We start from the raw sequence: 25,131 nt of genomic DNA, 5'->3' as shown, positions 1-25,131 counted from the left end.
AGAGCGTGTTGAGAGGTCTGTGGTACGCGTACAAGCCATGTTCCGATCTAAGAAAGCGCAACAAGAGTATAGTAGGATGAAGATGGCACATAGTCAAGCACAGGTAACTAAAAACTCATACATGAAAATGTTGTTATGATTTTGATTTGACACGGTTATTTACTAGGTAGAATTGCTTTTTGTAGCTTGAACTTGAATTAGAAGAAATCATCAATTATGAAGTGGACATGTTAACAACAAAGACATCATAGCTTTTCAAAACAATGTTCTCATGAAAGGTTTATGTTTTTGGGATGAATTCAACTTTAGATTTGTGTAATGTAACAAACTAGTGATATTTTGTTGTTTTATTTATTTATTGTATAGCATGTAGATTCTGTAAATTCCTTAGTGTGTAAATTGAACTTATGACCCTTTCAAATTTGTTTAATACCTTGAATGGGTCATCTTTGAAGCTTTCATGCTTAATTAAGCTGTTTGATGGATGCTTCTGATGCAAGATGAAGTGTGTAACTTAAATGATAAAGCCTTCTTTGACGTGATTAAACATTTGTTGTCAGAGCTTTTATGTAATGATATAGTTTCCACTGTTTATTGTGTGATTAATATCTCTCCACAAAATATATGTGGACATGAACCCTAGCATAATTGTTTACATATGGTTCCACTATCTACATGTTTGGTATTATACTGAATTTGTCAGAATTACGGCGAACCACCGTGATTTTACAAAAGTTATAAGTAGTAAAATCGCTAAAATTCGTTGTGATTCTAGCAAAAATTGTTGTGATACCAAACATACACTGCAGCAGTCCACCTTTTTATGTTGTATGATGTAAATAAAGATAATATCTCCTATATTTATTTTTGTGTTCATTGTTTTGAGCTTCGACGTGCAGTTTTTTCTATACTCTTATTGTCATGTTCGAAATACCAAATTCTTGCCCAAATTCACTAAATTCTCTCCAACATGCAAAACATTATCTAACAAAGTTCTAGTTATTGTTGGCATGAGACCAATCATTGTACCTTCATCTGGTTTTTGGCTCATATCCTCAATTTCCTTGCAAAACTTCAATGTACTATCAAACTGCATATAATATGCATAACTCGCAACATGGAATCTAGGACCATAATATAAAATAATATTAATTTTTTAGGAATTTTGTCAACCACAAAAAAATTGAGTTGTTATAGTCAATCTAATAAAACGGTTTACAATAGGACCAGTTCCACGTTAGGGACCACGGTTAACAAATTGATATTTAAATTATGACTTGTAAAAGTCACCATTTTAAAAAAAATCCCATTTTTTTTATAGAATCAATAGAAAAGTTACTCGCTGCAGGAAGTTCATCTACAAAATGATTTTTTGGTTAAACATGATCCAACTACACTTTGATATCATATACTCTCTTCAAAATATTCAAAATAAATATAAGTAAAATTGATTTTTTTTTTAAATTAATTTGTATGCATTAATTTTATACCGTTAACACATCACAATAATCGTGATTCACTTTCAGTATAAATTATTTTCATGTTGACGGTGTATATAAATTAAATCTTTAAAAAATAAATGTATTTAGTTTAAAATTTAAATAAAATAAATCTACTTTTAAAAATATTTTTACTTATGATAGTGAGAGTAGTAGTTAGTTAGACTTATTAGTTAACAAAGTTAGTTATTGAGAGGACGAGCTAGAATCGTAAAATTGTCAGTTTTATAGTAGTTTGTAATGTAACTTTAATTGTATTTTATCAATTTACGATACACTCAACACCCCCAATTTATCAATTTTTATGTAGTTAGTAAAAATAATTGAGTAAAGTCGTTTTCTTTCTTTTATTTATCATTTTTTTTTAATTTACGTGAAATGATGAAATACAACTGTTATGTTATTATGGAATAAATGGAGTAATCGATTCAAGAATTATGAATCCTTTACAACGGTTGGTCTCTTGTGATCTATCAAACTTTAGTGTGTTAACAACGGTTGATTTATTTATCAACACAGTTGAGTGAACATTACCGAAGTCTTAAAATTAACATTGCTGTGCACTTAAAATAAGAGAAAACTCAGCTTCCATTCATATGTAAGAGAAAAAAAAATGCATCAAGATTATTCAAAATTATTTAAGTTTCTGCCAATTCATGCCATCCTACAACAAAATTAAGTATTTTAAAGGAGAATATTCCACCAAAAAAATCTCTAAAAGATACAAATGTTATCATGTAATATTACTGCAGTTGTATCAAATAATCCAATCAAAAGCAAAAACAAATGTAAATAACTTGTGATGATTTAACTGCAGCCAGTGCCTAAGTTGACTGGGAGAACGACGGACGAAACAGATATCAGACTCTACTTGATATATTGGGAAAGCCACTGGAAGCCTTCGCCATAACCCATCTTGCGGACAATGCTGCACATGAACACTTCAAGAGGTCGAACGTTGGAGTCCATAAGATTGACCTTACCTTTGCCTGTGGTGAAATTGGTTAGGCCGAGATGATAACGTAGCTCGTCTTCTGAAGCTGCATACGGGATGTCAATCTTGTTTCCTAGAATGAGAAATGGAACATTTGCCAAGGATTCATCTGAGAGCAAGGCATCGAGCTCCTTCTTTGATTCTGCAAACCTCTCTTTGTCGTAGGCATCGACTAGGTAAACTACAGCATCCACCTGGAAAGCCAGCATAGGTGAGAATTCTTAAGCCATATCCAATAACTCTAGAAGTTATAGTACATTGGATTTCAGTCATGTCAAATAAAGACACAATAAATTTTTTTAAGTCAAACATATAGCTGAATTGGTGAATAGAAAGTTGATGAAGCTAGATACTAAGCAATAATTACCAAACAAACTTTCAAACTTTTGTTTTTGGAAACCTCTTCTCTCTAAAGGGAAGTTATTTAGAATGATACTTCAAGCATACACATCTATGCATACTCTAAATGTGATGTAATGAAAGCACTTCTGAATTTTAATTTACTTTTAAAGCCATATTTTTGTGTAGGCGCTTCTCAATGTACACATCCAAAGTCCAAAAGCAAATATCTTATCCAGCATAAGTTCTTACGGCATAAACTCTAATGTGAAAAGCTCCTATACCATAAGAGTTTAAATAAACTATTTATTCAAACAGGGTCTATATCAATTCAAAAGTATGTTTTCTAGTGCTTAAAGGAGATGATTATTAAATTTATTAGAAAGTCTTAAATCCTTTTATACAGATCTATGCATGATGCATCTGTTATGTGTTCCACCGCCCTTCTTTATGTTCTTTATCTTCAATTCTTGTAAAAGGAAAACAGTATATGTGTGGAAAGCAACTAGTAAACACCTCCTAGAAGATTAAGAGGGGTGCTTATCAGCGAAATTTCCTGTCACTTTTTGCCTCCCATGAATCAGATAAATACAAACAGCTTTATCTGGGATTATGAAGGCATAAACTTCTGCATCAGTGAGCACTTGTGTAAATCCAGCCAATAATTGTGCTATGGTAAATTATTATCAAGAATGAATCATAAAAAGTTGCACAAAGCTGGAATCTAGAATGTAGATGCTGAAAATTTCAAATAATTATAGCAACAACAACAAAAGATAACCATATATGAAAATCTAGCACCCCATATAACAAGAACTAACACTAATTAACAAACCGGCTTGAGCAGAAAGTCATAACATAACCAAACAATATGTTTGTTATAGAAATGCTATGCTATTTGAATGAAAAGACATCCAATTAAGTCCATAAAGAGGCTACAATAACCGGGTTTTTGAACATCTTAGTTGCATCATAACATTGCCAATCAATATATAGTCTCAAAAATGAAACAATAAAACACCATTTTTTGCTGACCCATCATAATTAGGGTCTTTGACACCGTAGCATCGACATTCATGATTAAAGGCATACCGACACTTGTCATAGCCTGACTCCGACATAGACACATTGATTACATTCAATTAATTCATTATCTCAGATTATTATTTGGGTCAATGTGTCAAGGTCGTTATCTTACAGGTGTTACAGGTGTCAGTGATATGTGCTTCATAGGTCTTTGACCCCAGTAAGTTCCAAGGTATCACCACGGGATATGGGATCAAACTGAAAATCAAATCAGCACTAACCAAAAAAATCATTTCAAAAAACCATTTACTATCTAACCAAGTTTGAAACAAATTTAGTAATTAACAAACCCTTCCCATAGACCATCACCATATATAAATCCAACTTCCATAAACTTGAAATCACATAAAAAAATTGCAGAAATTGATAATAAACAAAAAGATCAAGAGGTAGAAACAAAAAAAAGACCTTAGCATAATAGTCTTTCCAGACTCTACGAGCAATTTGATGACCACCCAAATCAAAAGCTTTAAACTTGATCTTCCCAATACTCAATTCCTCGGAAGTAGGGTGTTGGGTCGGTTGGTGTTGAACTAATCTCTGCAATAAATAAATAAAAATGCAAATTAAGTTGAATATAAGAACATATTGAATAAAAGAATATTAAGGAACCGTACTTCATCTTTAAGCATGTGAAGAAGGGTAGTTTTGCCGGCATTATCAAGACCTAAGAAGAGAATCTTGGCTTCTTTTTGCCAGAGACCAAGGGAAGCAAGAATGCCATAGAACCAGTCAAAGATGAACATATTTTCTGAATAGAAAGAGAGATATTCAAAACCCAAAACTTGAGAAGAAAATGGGTTTGATTGAATCTGAAAAGGGGATCAGATCAGAGCAGATCAGATCGATCGAAATGATGATGAGGAAGAACCGCAACAGATCCCAGAGAGAGATAGAGAGAGAGAGAAGGTCACGTGTCTGTCTATGTCTCTCTGTCTGTTGTCCCTCTTGTTGCCGTATTGTGCTTTGCAAAACGCATGTCGTTCGTGTGTGGAATGCAATTAGAGACACCTGCTATTCATTATTAGAAAACATTTCTGATTTACATTTCATAATTTATAGTTTATCTCTCTCCTATAATGAAAATTATCTTTTAAAAAACAAATAGATTATAAAAATAACTTTTATGAAAAACTAGTTAAAATGATTTCTCTTTCAAATTAATTTTTGAATTATTTTCATATTTTTATTTTCTTTAAAAATTATAATGAAAAAATAATTTTTAATTTAAAAAAAATATATGACGAATGAGTTATTATCATGGATACCATGATGCACAAGTAAAAATATTAATTTCTCACAATTTTAATGCAGAACAATTTAATTCTTAACAATATTTAATATTTAAATTAATCTATATTAATATTTTATAATAGACAAATAAGTCTATTAAATTTAAAAGAGGTGGCGGTGGAATAACAAGAAGACTAATTTTTTCCACGTATAAAATTATTATGGACTAATTTAAGTTTTTAAATTTTGATAGAGATTAAATTTGATCACAATGAATTTGTAAGCTGTTAAGTTGGGTCTATAATATAAGATTTTAATATAAAAAATGTGATGTAAGTGTAAATAATATTTAAAAAATTAATATATATAATTTAAAATTTAAATAAAATATATTAACTTATTAATTACCTTTTTTATTTGTATATTACTTTGGAGAAAGTAAGAAAATGGAATGTACACTTTTACTTGCAAACTAATTTTGCACACGAAAAATGTTTTCCATCGGATCAGCCACTTGTACCATATTAAACCAAATAACCATTATATTAAGAAAAAAGTTAAACTAAATCATCATTTTGAATTTAAAATTATAAGTGCAGGTTAAATTAAAACTTTAAATTTTAAATTTATTAAGTATCAAATTACTTCATTAAAAAAAAAAAAAAAAACCTCTCACCCAATTTTTCTTCTCCCTCTTTCTTGTTCTCCATCGCGGCGTTGCTCCTTTCGATGTTTGCAAATCTCATATTATTTATTACCTAATTCAAACATAGTTCAATCTCTCTATCTCGTTCTCGATCGCGATTTCTCCAGGTTCGTGATTTCTTCTTCATTTATTTGATCCATTTTCTTTATTTTTTATTTAACTGATTCATTTATTTCTGTTTTTCGTTAGGTTAACACAGCTTTATTCAAACCTTTCAGATTAACTAAGTTCTCTTAAGGTTCGCGATTTTCTATTTCTAATCTCTATTATTTGGTTTTATTAAGGTAATTACTGGTTGTTTACTGTCTCTTGATGGTTATGTTTGTTTCTAGTTTATTTCGGTTCCACTAACTGTGTATCACTTCGTTTGATTATGCTTGTGCTCGTTTGATTCCTGTTTCAAAGCTAATTTGTAATTTTTACATAGCATAGCATATCGTATCTTAAGGACCCTTACAGAACTAGTTGAACCATTTTTCAAAGCATGTCTTAAGAACATAAATGTTATAGGAGTCTATATTTTATTTCTCAATTAAGACACTTCTTGTTGCGTTGATACATATTGCTGAAGGATTTTCTGAAACTCTCGTTGTTTAATGCCCAAATCTCTATTAAAAGTGGTTTTATATTTGTTTTCATTGTCCACAAAGAAGAACAGAAAAAAGAAGATAATGGGAGATTATCACTTTGTGTACAAGGACCTTGAAGGAGCCTCCACTCAATGGGATGACATTCAAGCAAAACTCGGTAATCTTCCTCCAAAGCCACCCGCTTTCAAACCCCCACCTTTCACTCCTGCTTCTGATCCCAATTCCCTTCCCAAAGACAAATCATGGATTGATTCCAAAACCCATGATGAACTTGAAGACCTTGAAGATGAACTCGACGACGATCGTTTCCTCCAAGAATACAGGTTGACTTTTTTCTCTTGTTTATCTTATTAATTATTTACATTTTTATGTGGCTGTTTTTGTTTTCCCCTTAAATGATGAAGAAGTATTTGATACAAGGATTTAAAAAAATCTCTGATATTTTGTTTCAGTATTCTTTTTAAACTTCAAATTAAGGAGTTTCATTTCAAATATAGAAAAATTTCTAAAACCCCTCCCTGTGATGGGCTTTGAAAGTTTCAAATTTCATAGGTTTTTGCTTTTTTTGGATAATTTTTGTTTGCTTCAGATGATAGAGAATGAATAAAGGTGAACTTAAGATTTAGTGAACTTAAGATTTAATGAAATTAATCAAGTAGTTTTGATGAATTTGAGATTTCATATCGAATAAATATTCAACAGCTTAGTTATCTTCTTGTTCTGTCAAATTTGTGAGCTGTTGTTCATTCTGAGTTTGCTTTAGGGGTTTTGAGAAGGGATGAAAATAATCATGAGACTTGGAGTTTGCAAAATTGAGTTCTGTAAGTCCACATGGTCTAATTTGAGTAATTTTTGCTGTCATAGGAAGAAGAGGTTAGCTGAGATACAGGAGGCAGCTAAAGTTTTGAGGTTTGGATCAGTGACTCCTATTTCAGGATCTGATTTCATTCGAGAGGTTTCACAGGCTCCATCTGATGTTTGGGTGGTTGTCATTCTCTATAAAGACGCGTATGCCTTAGCACCAATTGCTTTTCATCCCAATTTTATCTTTTTTTTTTAATGTTATGTTTCTTATGTGGAAGTCTATTTTGCTTTTGTTTGACAGAATTCCTGAATGTGGGGTGTTGATGCAATGCATTGAAGAACTGGCTGCAAGATATCCTGCAACCAAATTTGTCAAGATAATATCCACTGATTGCATTCCCAACTACCCAGATTGTAATCTTCCCACTTTGTTGGTGTACAACAATGGAGCTGTTAAAGGAAACTATGTGGGTATGAATAGGTTTGGGCGAAGATGCACTCCTGAAGGTATTTAAGTCTCTTAGGATGCCTGCAGCCTCCATTGTTCCCTCTTTTCTTTCTTTGATAATTTCCAGTTGTTAATGTTCTTTAAGTATGAAAGGCATATGCTAATTAATATGGACCTGCTTGAGACTGTTTGGGAGAACTTTAAGCTGTTTTCAACTTATTTTCGTAAGCTCTCCATGATAGTTTATGAAATCAACTTATAGCATATATGAAAACAATTTGATTTGATTTTATCTTGTTATAAAAACAACTTATGCATAAGCACATATATTATAAGTGTGTATGCATGCTATAAACGCTTATTTAAGTTGTTTATTCGCCAGATGTCATAGTAAAACCTTCTTTAGCATTTGTGTTTGTGTTGGGAAGAAGGCTGGAGCTTCAATTCCTCAAAATTATCATTCAGTTTTGCAATCATTACATAAAATTAGGGCCTAATTTTATGCCAAGTATTTTATTGTTAGTTGGTGTTGAGAGAATTTTCTCTGGCTTGGTTAACATGCTACATTGAATTATTTGCTTGTTTTGTAATATCAGGTGTTGCATTGGTCCTGTGCCAATCAGATCCTGTACTTAATGATGGCCAGAGCAGAGATGAGGAATCAAGACAAGCCGTCATTGATGGAGTTCGCAAGAGGTTTATAGAGAAAGTTGTCGCTGATCATGAAGAGGCTGACGATGATTCCTCAAGCGATTAGCATGAGGATGACGATGATTCCCAAGTGATTAGCATTTTTGCTTGTTTTTTTTTTTGGATACATGTTTGTGTTTAAGAGAGATGTTTCTATTTGATGAAGTGAAACAATACATTTGTGAGGTTTTGTTTCTTCCACAACTTTGTTCCCCCAAAGAACCCTCTCTCTGTAGTTGGATAAGGTTGATTGATGTAGTAGTACTAGTGGCTTCTAACTTAAGTTAAAATGTACGAGTTTGATGTGTGATTTTCCATTTGCTGGACCATAGACTGTAAATTAAGTTCAGTTTGCATTCACATCTTTGCTTTAATTTTTGTTGGGATTTAAATTTGAAGTTTCCAAATTGAATTCCATTCTCTTCACTGTTGCCCATGGGGTGGTATTTTATAAGATGCTCCAAAATCACCTTATAAGCCAATTAATCGTGAATACGCCATTATTACTTACTCCCCGATGAAATTGTCATGATCATCACGAAAAGCAAAGGAGTATTAATGACTCAAGCAATCTTTAATGGAGTAAAAAAATACTTCACAAAATCCACTTTCCATTGATGATTTATCTGGGTCATCAAGTCACTAACTCAAAGGTTCATAAATGGTCCTCAAATTATCACGTGCAATTAATCTAGGTTCACCTCTTGGGTAGTATTTTGATGCTTAAAATATTATTTTGGTACTCAAATTTCCATATACATACTTGACATATTAAAAGACTTTTAACTTCAAAACCAGTTTAAATAAACATATCAAGAAACACATAAATTTCAAAACTCATAAAAGGAACGGTTGTACAAACGATAAATGCTAAACGCATTTGATAAATTACACTTTTCTTTTTTAATAAAATACTTGGGATATATCACTTTTAATTTAAATGAATGTATTATGCTTTATCTATTTTAGTATAAACAAACTTTTTTTTTTTTTGTCCCCTTTATGTGTGTGTGATTCTCAATATCAACGACACCACAATTTTAATTCATATTATCAATTATGTGGCTTTAGAAAATGACCTAAGTTGTTCTTTTTGGGTGAAATTTGAGACCTAATAATTAAGGTATTTGAAATTTATTATCTTATAAAATAATTGTATTTAAATATATAGTTGCAATAACATTAAAAGTTACAAAGAAAGAAAACATATTAAATATCCTCAAGAGCCTCATTTATGGTTGGTATGTTTTTTTACACTGAAATAATAATGGTAAGGCATTTAACTCGCTGACCCTTCCACCTCACAACCCTAAGAGGGTGTTTGGATTGGTGGAATGTTGTGGAACAAAATGGAATGCAGCAACAGTTAGGAGTAAGAAAAGGGAGTGTAATTTTTAAATTAAAGACATAAAAATGCAATTTAAACATCTCTCAAGATATGAGTAATAATAATCTAGCAAATATAAGGGTGTATCAAGATAATGTGTGAGAGGTATTGACTATATGGCCAATCAACTCTTCTCATGGTCTCACCATATGGTACATAAAAATGCTACAGAAACACAGGTTTTTTCCCATCAGAATGTCCTCGTTACAATAAACTAGTACTAAAATCTGATTACATGTTACCAATTGCATCCTCTAATAATCTATTTTACCAAGTACACAACAAGTACTCCAATTACTATATGGAGATAAATACAATCACATATACAATGTTAATACCAACTTGCAAGCAGATTTGACCAATGTCATTCATGTCAAAAACCCTGCAAAAAAAATTGGTTTCAGATGCTAACATGTTCCAAAGTCACTTCAATTAAGATGCTTAACTTCGTGGCCATCAACTGCATCTGCAACTTTTCACTTCATATGTGAATTAAAAGTTGTAATTTGTAATGCTATTGATCGAAAAAAAAACAAAACAGTCATGGCCATCTTATGACTTGAGACATTGCCCGAAAGTCTCAATTTTTTCATTATGAGATTGAACAACCTTTGCTGTTATAAAAAAATATCCTAACCAACTTGCAATTTCTTCATTTTCTTTTTCAAGACCTCTTCAAAGTTGCTGCTTGACAGTGAAAGAACCTGATTCAGCAGTAATCTTACCCCTGAACTTTTCACGCGTGCGTATCTCGGTTTAATCCTCTGTTCTAAACTATATCCAAAAAACTGAGGGAATTTAATCAGCTCAGAATTTGGATAATCCATAGTCATAAAGAAATCCCATTTTGGCATCAAATTCTCGGTCAAGCTGAAAGTGTACAATGCGCCGTATCTCGAAATCATCATCCCGATTTCTTCCAACGTGTATCCCCTCTCCAAGAAAAATTCTGTTACAGGCTTTATATTGGCCTCGATGCTAAGACCAAAATTTTGTGGACACTTGAATAGAAGAATGCCAACATCAACCCCTAAAGAACGGAAGTATGTTGCTGTTGGTCGGAGATTGTCCTCTACACTGTAACTAACAATATTGGGGCAGCGAGTTATAATCTTACCTATGCTCTCTTCTGAGAGGCCTAATTCATGGAGAAAATCAACACTTTCGTTAATCTTCTGTTTGCTGTAAGTTAGCAGAGCTGGGAAGCGATAGATCACCTTTGCCCATTGTTTCTTGTCAACGCCCAAAGATTCGAAGAACTTCATGGTGGGCTTAAGATTTTCGGATAGACTGATTCCACATAATTGAGGCCTTTTGATGAGAATAATAAGAATTTTTTCTTTTGGTACTCCAAGTTCAAGAAAAAACTCAACCACCGGCTTAATTTTACCCTCCAAGCTATAATAGGCGAAAGCTGGAAATCGTCGCAAAATAGTCCTAATCTGCTCAATATCCATTCCAAGTTCCATGAGATAAACAATATGAGGGCGAAGATTTCCGGCAACAGGGTCTATCTCACTCACTCGAGACACAGCTTTAGGTTTCTTCGAGTCTACCACTGGACTAGGCTTAGGAGGGGGAATTGGCACAGCTGATTTATCCTTAACAGGCGGGTTTGGATAGTTTTCCACTACATCCACTAGAATTTTTCCATGCTCTTCAAAAAGGGATTCGAGATAAGAGATTAGAGCATCCCTGATCTCAAGTGTTGTAAGCTCTCTCCCTGATTTATTAAGTCAATGAAAATGTGATTAGAAGGATCCAATGTAAAAAGAGAAGCGATTAATTTGTAGCAACCAACCTGAAAGGTACCAAGTTTTGTGTTTCAAGTGAAGCTTTGAGAGAAGGTGATCAATAAAAGGATCTGATTTGTTGATGGTTCTTGCTGCATTTGCATTGCTCATACCTTGTTTCTTCAAAAACAAGGTTAATACAGCTTTGGCTTCTTCCTTTTCAGCTGCTAATAGGGTTGGAGGCAACAGTTTTACGGTTAATGAACCATTTGTGCCTGAGTTAAAAGCACCATGAAAAGTCTATGCTCATTAGAATAGTACATCATTACATAAACCTTAAGTCAATTGTAACATCTAAACAAAACTATAAACTAAATTGCATACCAGATTTTGCCTGACAAAAGATGACCCTTGCAGAGAAAGGAAATTGAGCCCTGATGCAAAATCTTCATATCAGAGAAAAGAAATCCAAGTTTCAAAAATATCATCATAAATATTAAAAAAAAAAAAAAAATAGAATAAGAGAGATTCTTTTGCCAAGATAAAATGAGAGACAATGGAAAATTTAAAAGCATAATGGTTGCATTCTATTCATATAAGGGCCTATTTAGATTGATTTTTTTGACCTTATCAACTGACATAATCACTTGAAACACTGGTTGGAAGAGCTTATGGCAAAGCTTATGACATGTCCATCCTATCCAAAAAAAAGCTTAAGACAAGTCCATAAGTTGTTTTCACTTTTCAGCTTATTTCCATAAGTTCTTCATGATAGCTTATCAAAACAACTTATAACATTTATGAAAACTGTTTAACTTTATTCTATCTTTTGTTACAGAAACATCTCATACATAAGCATTTATGCTATAAACACTTAATTAAGTTGTTTAATCCAAACATGGCCTAACTAACATTCACATAGACCTATATACCCTTATCTCCTATTCTGTAACCACAAGCTCATAAAACCCTTCTAGAGTTATTTTCACCTCAATTCTCTTTATTAGGGTTTAATATTGAAATATGTAAACTAAAAGGACAAGCATGTATGAAGTAATGAACTAGTGCAATGAAATTTGGAAGGATGAAAAAAAAAAGACATTAATGGATGAAAATAGTGGCAGGAAGAAGTTTGAAAAAAATAAGAGTACCTTATGGAAGTAGAAGAGAAAAATATTGGGAAATGGAAATTGTGGTGTGGTTGAATTGAGGGGAAAGTTTTCATCTTTGTGGGGTTTGAGAGTGTTTGAGAAGTGTTACTGCAAATGAAACCGACAACAAACATAGCAGCGGGTGCTGCTGAATTTAGCGGTGACGGAGATGAATTTGACGGTGGTTTTCGCGACGGAGGAAAGTTCCAGTGGTTGCGCACAAGTTTCAGTAGCAGTGGATCTTCTTGTGAAGCTTTACACTACACCTTATTTCTTTTTCTTTTTTTATCTATATTTTCTATTTCTAGATATATTTTCAATTTTTATTTATTTGAGGGTGAAGTATGATTAGCGTCTCTTATAAAAAAAAATATTAAACTTGTACTCTCGGTTTTTTTTGGGTTGTTAAGTGCTTATGTGTCCTGTTAAAGTAATTACGTGAGAATCTTTAAGCTTTAATTCAATTATCAAATGTGGAAAATTGTGATGATGTGAGTTAATTAGGTTGAAAAGAAAAGTAACCACGTGACTTTAACGTTGTGGCTTAAGTCAACCCCGACATTCATCTGTTTTATTACAATCCATTTATGGTTTTTTTTTTTTAAATAACCCAATTTTTAAAAAATTTATATATATATATATTTATTTAAAAATTATATATCAATTAATTTTCTTTTTTGTCATAGTTAAAAACCATCGGTTGTAAATACAACTTAAAAAACATTCAATTTTACAACCACGATTTGGTGTTGAAGTAGTTGTTTTTTAACAAAAAATAGATAAGTGGCCTTTTGAAAAAAAGACTTCAATTTTTTTTTAAATTAATCAAAAAAATATATATAATTTAATAAAATTCATTCATAAAAAAAACACAAATTTTATAAAATTAAAATAAAATTAATATATCGTTGATTAATATACTCTACAATATATAATTATTTATTCGTTTGACAATTCTTGAATCAACGTTGAAAATATTTCTCCCAACCATTTTAATTTTATAAAACTCATCTTTCTTGGATATTTAGGTAGTATGACTCTTAACAAATCTAAAAAATCTTTTTTTCCATAATATCATAGTTGATCGGGTAATTACATTACCCTTAACGCGTAAGTCAAGTAGCATTACAACATCTTCCAATGTTATTTACATTCACCCATTGAAAGATGAAACTTGTTGATTTCAGGTCTTCATCTTTCAACTAAATCAGTAATAAGTAAATGGTCTATTTTATAATTTTTTATTTGCGATACAATATCAAATCCGACTTGATTCAACAATAGAATTATTAAAGAATTTAATGCAATGTGTTTATGACTATGTGATATTAAATTTTGAGATGAATCTAATAAAAAAATATAAAACATATCTTACACATGTTTTTAGTCCCTATAAATTTATGATCTTACATTTAAAATGATTATTTTAAAACGAAGGACATTATTTTGTCATGCCACATTTAACATTAATTTTATCGTAATTTTTGTAAAATTTATATTGTTTATTATGAATGAGTCATATTAATTATATATTTTTTAAATTAAGTCTAAAAAAAATGGATGTAAAAAATTTATTTTTTAACCCCAACACAAAGTGGCAATTGTAAATTTAGACTTCCTTTAATAAGTCATTTTTACAAATAACGACTTTTAACTATGACAAAAAAAAAGAATAAATTGATATAACTTTTAAAATAGATAAAGTAAAATAAAATAAAATTGGGTTACTTAAAAAAAATCGCTAACTCTGCACATTTTAAAAGTATTTTGAGCCTCTAAAATGTATTTATTATGTTTCGGGAACGAGAGATAAAAAAACTATTAACCAGATCCCTTTCCTGAGATCATCATATGCAAGCCAAGAAGCATGCTTCTTCTGTTTGGAAATCATTTACTCGCATTTCTACGAAGTGATAATGAGGTTTTTGAATAGTATTTTCATTAAGTGTTTATGTATAAATTATTTTTAAAATTAAATAAAAAATGTAGATAAATTGTTTTGCATAAACCGAAAGTTATTTTTATAAGATATATTGAAGAGCTTATAAAAATATTGAAAACAATTTATCAACATATTAGTATAAATTATTTCAATCAGTCATACAAATGCGTTTCTTGAATCCTTGATAGAGATAAGCTCAAGCTAACATCTTATTGGAAAGACCAATCTCAATATGGCAATAACATCGTGGAAACAGAATAAATATATCATCAAAAAGCAATTTCAAGCTCCATCTAGTGGAAGAACTCATGCACTCTGAAAAATAATCTGTACCCAACATCTTGGTTGTAACAACTATTTGTACTCAACATATTGGATTCAAATTCGTGCACTCTAAAATCCACTACAAAATGCCTCTCCACTAGAAGCATCTTAGACATAACTAGAGGGAAACAATTAGGAAGGAATATGAGCGACTTTGACAGACAATAACAATATGCCGCAAAAATAATAACTCGTGCCAATCCATATTATAAAATAATTGACAGGGCTCCTTCAAAGTTCAAACTGTTCCCTTCTTTAAGGATTCTAGATGCACTGATGTATTACACCTCTGAAGATGTGAAATATCTTGAAACTTGTAAAAGCAAATTGCATGTAAGCAACAAGATTAGACTGCAACCGGTTTGCTTATTGGGTCAGAAGCTTGTGTTTAATCTGTCTTGGTGATCGAGAAGGGAGCAAGCATAACAAATTATGCGTCTACTGATACAACTGAAAATAAGAAGTAAACTATAGATAGTTCACCTTTGCTGATTTAAATAGCTCATCAAGCACCTCAGACAAAGTTGGATGTGCATGAACGGCAAATTTAATATCCTGCATTGTAATGCATAAATATTCAAAGTTACTAAATAGACAAGAATTGAAATATTCTAACAAGTAAATTTATTAACACACATGGACAGAGAACCTTTTATGCATAAAATGCAGCACATGCAGCCATTAATTAATAATTAATAATTAAAAGCCAGGCTCAAACAAATGACAGCCTCGGAAAAAAAATTACCTGAATACGTGTCCCTAATGCTATTGCATTGGAAGCCTCGTGGATGAGATCTGCAGCATGCAACCCAAAAATATGAACTCCTAGTATCTCTCCATTGTCAGGTCTGTATATTAACTGCATGAAAAATCATGGTTAAAGTTATACAATGATGAAGCTGGTTAAAAGAAAGTAAAAATCCATCCTCCCTGCTCTCAACCAAAGACATTTGATATCACCAAAGTAACTCCATAGAAGATAACTCGTCATTATCGAACAGTTAGGTATTTGGTCACAAAGTGACCACTTGTTGTTGAGATTTTAGAGTCTACAATCATGTTTGGTCATTTACTGGTAGTCCATGTTTGGGTGGTTTTACAAAGTAAACCCACACAATTTTGAAGGTTGTAGAGGTGATTATTAAAGAAGGATGATTTTTTTGCTAGAAAGCTTTCAAAAAATATATCTTTAGTTGCACTTTAAAACTATCATATTTTACAACACCCAAGTCTATATAAAAAAAACAAAAACAATTCTCTTAACATCACTTTTTACAATTTATCCCAATCAATCACTTGTTAGGAGAAAAATACAGAAAGATTACCTTGGCAAGACCCTCTCCTTCGTTCTCTGCTAAGGCTTTTGTGTTAGCTTTAAAACTTGTCTTAGCAACACTTACATCAAACCCCTCCTTTTCACCTTTCTCCCTTGCTTGAGGCTGCAAACAACATATTTGATCATAAAGACCGAGTTCATAAGTGATGGACAACTAACAATAATTTTATTGTATAAATAATATCGGAGGATATGAGGGGACAGAGCAAAATAATAGAAGCACAGAGAGTTAACCAACATGTAAGAGAGAGTGAACAAGTAGCAAGTGGATGGAGAAACATCAACCAAAATAAAAAGTATATCCATACCTCTGTCAATCCAACCATGCTGATTTCAGGGTGAGTGAAACAAGCAGCTGGTATGCTTAAATGATTGAGCTTATGATCTTCTCCAGTGACTTGTTCAACCACTGTCCAATAATCTTTTCAATCAGTGAACAGGAAACATCACTTGAGCATTTGCAGCCAAATTACATAGTTGCCTTTCACCTGAAATTCCTTGTGCGCTGGCAGCATGAGCAAGCATCATCTTGCCATTTGCATCGCCAATACAATATAAATGAGGGACCTATCGTTCCATATCCTAAATCAATAACAATAATAGGTCGCCAGGAAAAAAATAATGTGTGCATCAGAATTGCAGAAACACAAACCAGGTTTCCATTTGCATCAATTACTTTCATGCGCTCATCCACAGGAACAAACCCACGCTGTGTTGCAACATCAATCTGCAGGTATATGTAAAACTAATATCCAATCATTTCCTTCAGAGAAAGCTTTTTGTACTGAAGACATTTCTATTAGAGAGGCATACATTCTCCAATCCAAGACCTTGTGTGAATGGAGTCCTTCCAGTTGCTATTAATGCAGCATCCACCTGCAGAATAGAAGAAGAAATAGATTCTAAATATCCGACTATTAAATAGCACGTACAATGTTTAAGTTGTCTATAATTTAGATTTTCAGATAGTTGCAATGATTCAGCATTTAAAATCCTATTATTAATTATTAACATTACAAGTGTTCAAGGATTTCAGCCATACATAAGCCTCTAGCATATAAAGCAACGTATACTTATAAATTCATGAAAGGATGGAAAAGAAGGGTAAATGAGAGCATGCATAACACAGGTCTGCATCATTCATAGAATTGTCTGCATGAACTTGTATTCTCCCCATGCAAATAGATGGTGAGTAAATTAACCAAATCTGGATCTTGGAAATGTGATGAGGTCATTACAAGTTCTCATACCATGAGAGCATGCTGTAGTAAGGGTGTACTAGCAAGCATATGACCAAAGATAATTACTAATTGTAAAAATATATTATTCTGTATTAGATGTTCCCTGTTCACATGTTCTCCAATCAACTTTATCCACTTAGTGTCTAACTTTCTATAGCATAAATTTATAGTTAAAAACAAAGTGATTAACTAAGAAGATTTCAAGAGAAAATTAAGGTACCTCTAAAGTGTCCTTTTGTTCCTTGGTCTTTGCATCAATGAGCTCTATCATTACAGGTTTTCCATCTCTTGCAGGAGTGATCTATACAGAAAGCATATGTGATGCAACAATTCAAAATAGAAACCCAACAGAAATTTAGTGGAGAAGTTACCAGACTTAGTTACCTTAGATGCAAAAACGCCAGTATGGTAGTCAATATTCCTGGGATTTATGAGAACCCTCTGAGCCAACTTGCTAATTTCAGGATCAAATCCAGGCATAAGCTGATCTAAAGCTTCAACAAAAGTAACCTGAAAAATACCTTTATTACCCACTATATCCCTTCTGCATATAGAGCTTTTAAGTTTTACAAACAATGACATAATATCAAGTTATTTTATTTTATTCTCTTGAGTTAATAAAAAAACTGAATGTAGAAAGAAAGGTATGAGTTTACAGTACACATAGCCTTTGGGCATCATAAAAGTTTTAAGCAGTAAACTATTAGCAATCCTTCTTATGAGCAAAATATTATAGATAAGCAGGGTAGTTATATTGGAAAAGTGCTACCTCACTTCCAAGTGCTGTATATACATCACTGAATTCAAGGCCAATATAACCACTTCCAACAATTGCTATCCAATCAGGAACTGTCTCCAATTTGAGTGCATGGTCACTAGTGATCACAGTCTTCCCTGAAGGTAATTACTTGGCGAATTTGAATTGCAGTAGTGATAACAGAATAAATCTTACAAAAAGAAACAGGAACGGAAAACAAGAGAAGCAGTATCAACAGACTACTGAACAAATATCTCCTTGGAGTCTTCTATCTATTAGACAATTTTCAAATTCTAAATTGATCCCTTCTCTTTTTCCATTGCGTTCTGACTGCTTTTATAATTAATAGCATTCTATCTGAAGCCACTTGAAGCTTGACAGTGCATGTCGAGAGAATACATGCCTATAGCTAAGTCATGTCATTGAATAAAAGCTAGAGGCGGAAACAAAAGTAATAATAGTGCCATTGAGAGAAACAAAAAGAAATGCATGGTGTACGGTGTACCATCAACTTCAATTCCCTTAGGAACAAAAGGAACAGAACCAGTGGCAATGATGATGTCTTTTGCAGTTAATACATTGTTGGAAGAGCCAACTTTCACCTTTTGAGGACCCTGCAAAGATTCACAAATAAGGTATGCAGTAAACATATAATGATAAAATCTCCATTTGCACTGTGGTGATTATATTAAAGGCTCGTGCCTCAGACCACAGAGTCGTAGATTGAGAGGCGTGGTAGTGGCAGTAGCGGTGTTAAGGATGAAAGAGTGATGCGGTCCGGAAACGGTGGTGAGGGAGGAAGAGAGAGAGATCGGTGATAGCATTTTGGAGGGATAAACTACTTTCTGTTTTTATCGATAGCTAAGCTTCGTCACAGTTATCAAACCAGAACTGGCATGTTGTTAAACACCCTTTTGTTATTAAAGTGAATTATTATTATTTGTATGTGGGGTCTTTTAGTTTATTTTTTTTTTATTTTACTCTAGTCTCTAATAATTTTTCATTCTATTTTTATTAATTAATTATATTTCTGTTAGATCACTTTATCATTTTTGTTACTTATTTTTTAAATTTATAAATTTATAGTTTTTTTCAATTTAATTTTTTTTTAAAATTCATAAAATTGATTATTTTAAAACTCATAATCTTTCAAATTTATAACTTATTAAAATTAGTGTTAGCAGGATAGTAAAATACTTTTTAATATATTTTATTTTATTGATTAAAATTTACATATAAAACATGTGGATCTCATATGATTTTTGATGGGACTAGTGTGGATTTTAATCAATTAAAGTTAGTATATTGAAAAATGTATGTTAAACAATGCAATATTAATATTATTCAACTTACAAATTCAATTTTATAAACTTTCAAACTCATAAAAATGAAAAATCGTCGAACTCATTCTTTCTTCATACATATATTTTCTATAAGCTTGTAAAGTTGAATCTCCACTAATTAATTAAAAATTTCAATCTAGAATTTCTTAATCTTAAATTTTCAAAAAAAAAAATCTTAATCTTTAAAATCATTCATTTTTTAGAAACAAAATTCCCTCAATTTATACATAAAAGAAAAGATTTGAAACAACTTTTACAACATGATTTACATGATTTACGCTTATTCAATTCTCAAAAAATATAAATTATATTCGGATCTAAAATTAAAAAAAAAAAAAAAAAAAAAAAGAGGGAGAGAAAAAATAAAAAAAAGGATCTAAAAAAGAAAAAAAAAAAAAGAGGAAGAGATAATATAAAAAAAGGCATCTAAAAGTGAAGAAAAGATGAAAGTATGAGAAATTGATTTGGTAATTTTTTTTATTTTTCTTAGTTTGAAAGATTTATGAATTTGAATTTTTAAGTTATGAATTTGAAAGGTTATGAGTTTGAAGGTATAAATTGTGTGAATTTTTATATTTTAAAAAAAACATAAATTTTTGTATTTATAAGTTTGAAGATGAGTGAGAGGAAGGAGATGACAAAAATGATTCATTTGACTAACATAAGTATAGTTAAGAGACCAAAATAGAGCCAAAAAATAATTAAAGAACTAAAATAAAACTATAAAATAAATGAAGGGACTAAAAGACCAATTTAATATCATTATTAATATTATTATTATTATTATTATTATTATTATTATTATTATTATTATTATTATTATTATTTGTTTCCTGATTTTTCCTATTTATTTTGGATTGAGTCTATGCATCCCTATAAATAGAGATTAGTGTTTAGTCTTTTGTATTAGTAATTTAGTAGAGGAGGGTTCATATGACATTTCTAGTATCAGAGAATTTTAAGGTTCGTGTAAACTTTTGATATCTCATATCAATTAGATGGAGTTGAGACTTCAATTTGTGTTTATATGTAGCGAACTATGTATGAATTATCTTATTTAGAGAGTCACGAGTAGTGGTTTGGAAAATACATTAGATCAAATGGGATAATACGTGTCTTGAGCGTGATAGGGAGTTTGAGTTTACTTAATTTGTGAACTTTTAAGATTGCATTATTAAGAAAATGTGTTAAGTTAACATTGGGCCATGGTATAATATATTGGTGCATAAATGTGGTATGGGGGTTAGAGGAATGATGAGTAGGGTTAGTATTAAGTTAATATAGTGAAAAGATATCTAGTCTATTTTTTTTACCGGGAAGAGAGGGTACAATGTAGTTGGTTTGCTAACAATTTGTATAGAGTGGTGGGCGATGAACGGAACACTCCCTTTTAGAAGGATAAATGGATGGATGCAAATTTATTCCAATGGAAAAATGATTTACTTTTATAGTGTATTTTTTGTTTGGATAACATTTTTGAATTCATGACTGGACCGAGGAGGAGAACCGACAAACTAAGGTTGAGTTTATATTTGAACCCTATTGAGGATAGTACATGCAATGAATAGTGCATATTTACCGATGTTGGAGGCACTATTTATATTGAAAGAAGTCCCAAATGGATGAGGACAAGAGCATTGAAGGAAAATCAACAATTCGTTGGAATTGTTGCCTTGGAGTCATTGCAGTTAGGTCTGCTCGTTGCAATCAGGAACCCTAGTTGACTACTTTGGGCCATGACTTTTGGGTCAGTGTATGAAGTCGGGTTGAGCTTGATCCAGTCCGGAACAATTTCTATGTTGGAAAATTTGGATGATAAATGGCTTTTGTATAATGATCGAAATGACACGTATACAACCAAATGTATTTATAAGTCAACAATGACATCTAGTACCATCTCTTATCCTTACGATGATATTATTTGAATAAGGTGGTTCCGTTAAGTGTGTAACTTTTTGTGTGATTTTGTGTTTCTAGTGTGTTATTCGACTAAATTATACATGTTTTGTTTTTCTCTTGTTTGTTGTTGGGTACAAAGATTAATTGTGATATGTTTAAATCAATGGCGGATTAACTCGATGAGTTGTTTAAGATTCATGGTGATTTGATTTTTTTTTTGAAAAATTTATTTTTGATCACAAGTAATGTTTGCTTAATATGTGTTGGGTGACCATATATTTTTGAAGTTTGTGCGCAATGGAGGATCTTATTCTCCGACACATTTTATATTTTTAATATATGTTGTGCTTCAAATTGATTGCGATAAATTAAATGTACCAAAAGAAAAAAAGAATTAAGTGTGTTAATATATTTTGTTGGTTTTTTCTTTTAAAAAATTATAATATATATGTGGTAATAAGTACCCTTAAACATTTGTTAAATACTAAAAAATGAAAACAAATAACAATTTTATACAATAAATATCACTTTTTAAAATTTTAAAATATCAAATATACTATGCTAAAAGATATATTTAAAATTTGTAAGAAAATAAATAAAAATTTATATATATAAATTTTCACTAAACTAATCTAAAATAAATAAGATACGAAAATAAATAAAAAGTAATCAAATATTAATCTTTCAATTTTAATTTTTAATCAAATATATTAATCTTTCAATTTTAATTTTTACATATACATTGTATGTTCTATTTTTAATAGTATGACATACATCTGGATAAAACTTTGTCTCGAATGTTATACACTTTTTCACCAGCTAAGAAGTGACTAGGACACACGTGTTTGCGCACCCAGACAAAGATGGATAAGCGCGGGCAAGACACTGAATCCAATGGTGCATTCGTAGTTTGAGCTGTAACCTACTGGGTTTTCCGCTATTCCACACCCGCGTAATTCAATTCATTTCAATTCATTTCTATTTCTATTTCTTCTTTTTGCTTAATCCAAGCTTGGGGATATTCTCGCCCTGCTCTACATCAATGGCGGTTAGGGTTTCGAGTTCATTCCCCAAAACTTGATTCCCTCTCTCCTTCTACCTGTTCCTCAAACCCTAAATTGAACTCCAACTTCGATGATTCAGTATCTTTGCTTTTTGCTTTTAAATTTTTAGTTGCTATCATGGGCGCGCCCGATAAATCGCAGGCCAACGTTAATTCGATGCAGGCAAGTTTGCTTATTATGTAATTGAATATCGTTAATTCTAGTTAATGCGTTTTTATTTCATTTATTCCATGTGTTTATAGTTCGAGCTTCGATTTGTTTTATTTGTTGAGTCGGTGATGGAGCTGGAGGCATTTGGAATAAATAATTGTTAGTTAGTTAGTTACCGTTTGTAAATTCAATTGAATACGGATTTTTCCTAGCTATCACTTGGTTCTTTGGCTGGCATTTTATTTATGAAGTGTTCAAATTGTAATCTTCAATTAACTTCAAATCATATGTTTGCACATGGTTAAAAGAATATTGTTTTTGACAGGCAAATTTAAGTTAGTAGTTATGTTAGTTTTTGGTGTTTGAACTTTGGAATTTTTAGTTACAACTCTTTCCGTTTTCCTTAATTCACCGTAGGATTTCCTAGACTGTGTTTTGATAGTCCAAATCTTTTAATGATGTCATTGGTTCAAATCTCATTGTCAATATTGTAGGAAAAAAATTGATTTTGAGATTTGCTAAAGAGTGCCTTTGAAACATTGGTTAAGGAAACAAAAGTATAAAGTACTACTACTAAATGTGGTCAACACAAATACTTTCTTTAAATAATTATAAAATTTAATACCCTATTTATTATTTAATTAGGAACTTGATAGCAGAATCTAATTGATAATGTCAAGGAGTTATACAATGGAAGTCAAAATTAAAACCTTCTAAAATTGAACTGAAAGGGGAGAATTCAGTTGTTGCCTTTACGGTTATTTATGTCTATGAGACAAGAGTCTAGTATTGTGGAACTGAATATGTCGAGATGATTGGATAACTTTGGATAAGCTCAGATTTGTTTGATCTAGTTATTAATTGTGTGATGTAGCAGCACCATAGTACATTGCACCTTGTAGCTGCTAGAAAGCTAAGGTTGTGGAGCGTTTTAATATTGGATGCCCATTATTGGCACAAATATGTAAGTTGGACAGAAGTGAATTCTCTGGAACATAGAGCTTATAAGAAGCCTCATGGAATGAATAGAGTTTTTGGGGTGTGATACTTTTCCATGCCTATCAATTATTTTAGCTGTCTAATTTAATTTCGACTAGGTCGCTGGTATGTTGGCTGTCTGATTTCCGATTTTGAAGAATACTAATAGAAATCTGTTTCATTAGTCCCGTTCTCCAATACTACCACCTAACCCATGCAATTGCAACAATAGAGGCCTTTTTTGAGTAGATGCCGTCAATTACATGGATCTAGCCTAGTCATTTCGTATGTCATAACAAAGTCTTTAGAAAGGCTGTTTAAAACTAAGCCATTATTAATGGTTTTATTACTTGTGGTTTTTCTTGTTCTTCCTCTACCTTCAGTTATTGGGCTACCCTATATTTAATCAACTCATTAGAGCATCTCCAATCCAGCACCGTCGATTGGGGTTCTTAAGTGGGTCCCCCAGTCATCACTCACTTTTATCTCTTTCAACTTAAAACCCCCCCATAAGCACGGAACTCCTCCAGCCCGACACCTCCAAAAACTGCTAAATGGACCCTAGTAAATTAGTAATATTCTCATCCTTACGTTTCATCAACATAAAATGATTTTTTTGCACCTTGGCCCACATTTTAGAGATAAGCATTGTTGCATATTTTAGCTCCCTACCATCTCCTAAGTCTAACCATCTCCATCACCATGGAAAGAAAATTTATTTTCAGTGTTGTGCATGTGTATTTCTTTCTCACCCTTGTATTCTTCTGATTTTACTCATATTATGGATAATGGAAGAGAAATTGTGAAGTGGCGACATTCTCATTTCATGTGTTAACTATAACTGTTTTGGTCTTGTTTGCTTCCTCTAAAATACATGAATGAAAAAGGAATAGGAAACAAAAGATGGAATAATGTCATTATACTCTGGAATTCAGTGATTCAGCCATTGGAATTACGATAGTCACAACAGTCAGCAGTTGAGCTGTCTGAGTTTGTTCAATGAAACATAGTTGTTATATTTCTTTGTTATTTATGATGCAATACAATTTATAGATTTGGGAATATAACATGGGAATGTGTTTTCCACAACACTTTTTTCTATTGATGTCTTCATTTATTCAGACTTTTACTTAGTCTTTTTCCCTTTTTGAATTTCAGCGTGTCAAGGTCTACCGTCTCAATGATGATGGAAAATGGGATGACCAGGGCACTGGGCACGTCACCGTTGATTATTTGGAGGTTAATACACTGTTGATTATATATACCGGATATTATATGTATGTGTGCACCTGTCCAGGGGCAGTTCATGCCCGACTTCCCCTTAATGTCTGCTTATTCGTGCTCAGAGGCTTTTACCTTTGCATTTTTAATATTATATTAATAGTACATTATAGGATGTAATCTCCGTATGGATTTGTGATACTGATGTGTACTGAT

The 25,131-nt window shown here is 31.8% G+C and overlaps 6 protein-coding genes and 1 non-coding gene across 18 annotated transcripts in view; 3 read left to right on the top strand and 4 right to left on the bottom strand.

Annotated features, from left to right (window-relative positions):
• Nucleotides 1-594, top strand: part of LOC101493676 (calmodulin-binding transcription activator 5-like) — a 12,958-nt gene extending 12,364 nt beyond the window's left edge. For both annotated transcript variants that reach the window (XM_073370074.1, XM_073370072.1), the window contains 2 exons: nt 1-103; nt 186-594. In XM_073370074.1, coding sequence (XP_073226175.1) covers nt 1-103; nt 186-251 — 169 coding nt within the window. In that variant the 3' untranslated portion in view covers nt 252-594. The remainder of the gene's footprint in view (nt 104-185) is intronic.
• A 1,475-nt stretch (nt 595-2,069) lies between these two features.
• Nucleotides 2,070-4,944, bottom strand: LOC101493356 (small COPII coat GTPase SAR1A). Its single transcript, XM_004487729.2, has 3 exons — nt 4,536-4,944; nt 4,327-4,458; nt 2,070-2,687 (listed from the first exon to the last, which is right to left on the bottom strand). The coding sequence occupies exons 1-3, from the start codon at nt 4,662-4,664 to the stop codon at nt 2,367-2,369; spliced, it is 582 nt and encodes a 193-aa protein (XP_004487786.1). The 5' UTR covers nt 4,665-4,944; the 3' UTR covers nt 2,070-2,366.
• On the bottom strand, nt 3,321-3,443 carry LOC113785224 (small nucleolar RNA snoR83). The gene has a single exon (XR_003471377.1). It is a non-coding gene; the product is annotated as a small nucleolar RNA snoR83 (small nucleolar RNA).
• Nucleotides 4,945-5,787: 843 nt separating the features above from the next.
• On the top strand, nt 5,788-8,749 carry LOC101492360 (uncharacterized). Of its 7 annotated transcripts, none has more exons than XM_004487727.4 (6): nt 5,788-5,964; nt 6,047-6,095; nt 6,511-6,770; nt 7,312-7,455; nt 7,553-7,758; nt 8,296-8,749. In XM_004487727.4, the coding sequence occupies exons 3-6, from the start codon at nt 6,529-6,531 to the stop codon at nt 8,454-8,456; spliced, it is 753 nt and encodes a 250-aa protein (XP_004487784.1). In that variant the 5' UTR covers nt 5,788-5,964; nt 6,047-6,095; nt 6,511-6,528; the 3' UTR covers nt 8,457-8,749. The 7 variants fall into 7 exon arrangements, with proteins under 7 accessions (XP_004487784.1, XP_004487785.1, XP_073226164.1 ...); XM_004487728.4 differs by having other exon boundaries at nt 6,508-6,770; XM_073370063.1 differs by having other exon boundaries at nt 5,790-5,964; nt 6,076-6,095.
• A 1,079-nt stretch (nt 8,750-9,828) lies between these two features.
• On the bottom strand, nt 9,829-12,984 carry LOC101491797 (transcription termination factor MTERF5, chloroplastic). Of its 3 annotated transcripts, none has more exons than XM_004487723.4 (4): nt 12,661-12,984; nt 11,894-11,955; nt 11,578-11,784; nt 9,829-11,499 (listed from the first exon to the last, which is right to left on the bottom strand). In XM_004487723.4, exons 1-4 carry the CDS (start codon nt 12,792-12,794, stop codon nt 10,409-10,411), a joined length of 1,494 nt encoding a protein of 497 aa, XP_004487780.1. In that variant the 5' UTR covers nt 12,795-12,984; the 3' UTR covers nt 9,829-10,408. The 3 variants fall into 3 exon arrangements, with proteins under 3 accessions (XP_004487780.1, XP_004487781.1, XP_027187991.1); XM_004487724.4 differs by having other exon boundaries at nt 11,894-11,943; nt 12,661-12,982; XM_027332190.2 differs by having other exon boundaries at nt 11,578-11,809; nt 11,894-11,943; nt 12,661-12,981.
• A 1,880-nt stretch (nt 12,985-14,864) lies between these two features.
• Nucleotides 14,865-19,147, bottom strand: LOC101491485 (dihydrolipoyl dehydrogenase 2, chloroplastic). Its single transcript, XM_073368042.1, has 11 exons — nt 18,766-19,147; nt 18,273-18,397; nt 17,888-18,013; nt 17,724-17,804; nt 17,076-17,138; nt 16,915-16,989; nt 16,751-16,829; nt 16,571-16,671; nt 16,252-16,365; nt 15,672-15,785; nt 14,865-15,481 (listed from the first exon to the last, which is right to left on the bottom strand). The coding sequence occupies exons 1-11, from the start codon at nt 18,908-18,910 to the stop codon at nt 15,395-15,397; spliced, it is 1,110 nt and encodes a 369-aa protein (XP_073224143.1). The 5' UTR covers nt 18,911-19,147; the 3' UTR covers nt 14,865-15,394.
• A 3,163-nt stretch (nt 19,148-22,310) lies between these two features.
• Nucleotides 22,311-25,131, top strand: part of LOC101490977 (uncharacterized) — a 28,155-nt gene continuing 25,334 nt past the window's right edge. The window contains exons 1-3 of one of the 3 annotated variants that reach the window (XM_012717859.2): nt 22,311-22,454; nt 22,676-22,728; nt 24,853-24,933. In XM_012717859.2, the coding sequence (XP_012573313.1) occupies nt 22,684-22,728; nt 24,853-24,933 (126 nt within the window). In that variant the 5' untranslated portion in view covers nt 22,311-22,454; nt 22,676-22,683. Of the gene's footprint in view, nt 22,729-24,852; nt 24,934-25,131 lie in introns of all 3 variants that reach the window. The other 2 variants (XM_004487720.4, XM_004487721.4) reach the window with 2 other exon arrangements.

The sequence above is a fragment of the Cicer arietinum genome, chromosome 1 (genome assembly GCF_000331145.2).
Source record: "Cicer arietinum cultivar CDC Frontier isolate Library 1 chromosome 1, Cicar.CDCFrontier_v2.0, whole genome shotgun sequence".
NCBI classification, from domain to species: Eukaryota; Viridiplantae; Streptophyta; class Magnoliopsida; order Fabales; family Fabaceae; genus Cicer; species Cicer arietinum.
The sequence above is the reverse complement of the archived record's forward strand: the minus strand, read 5'-3'. Positions and strand labels throughout refer to the sequence as shown.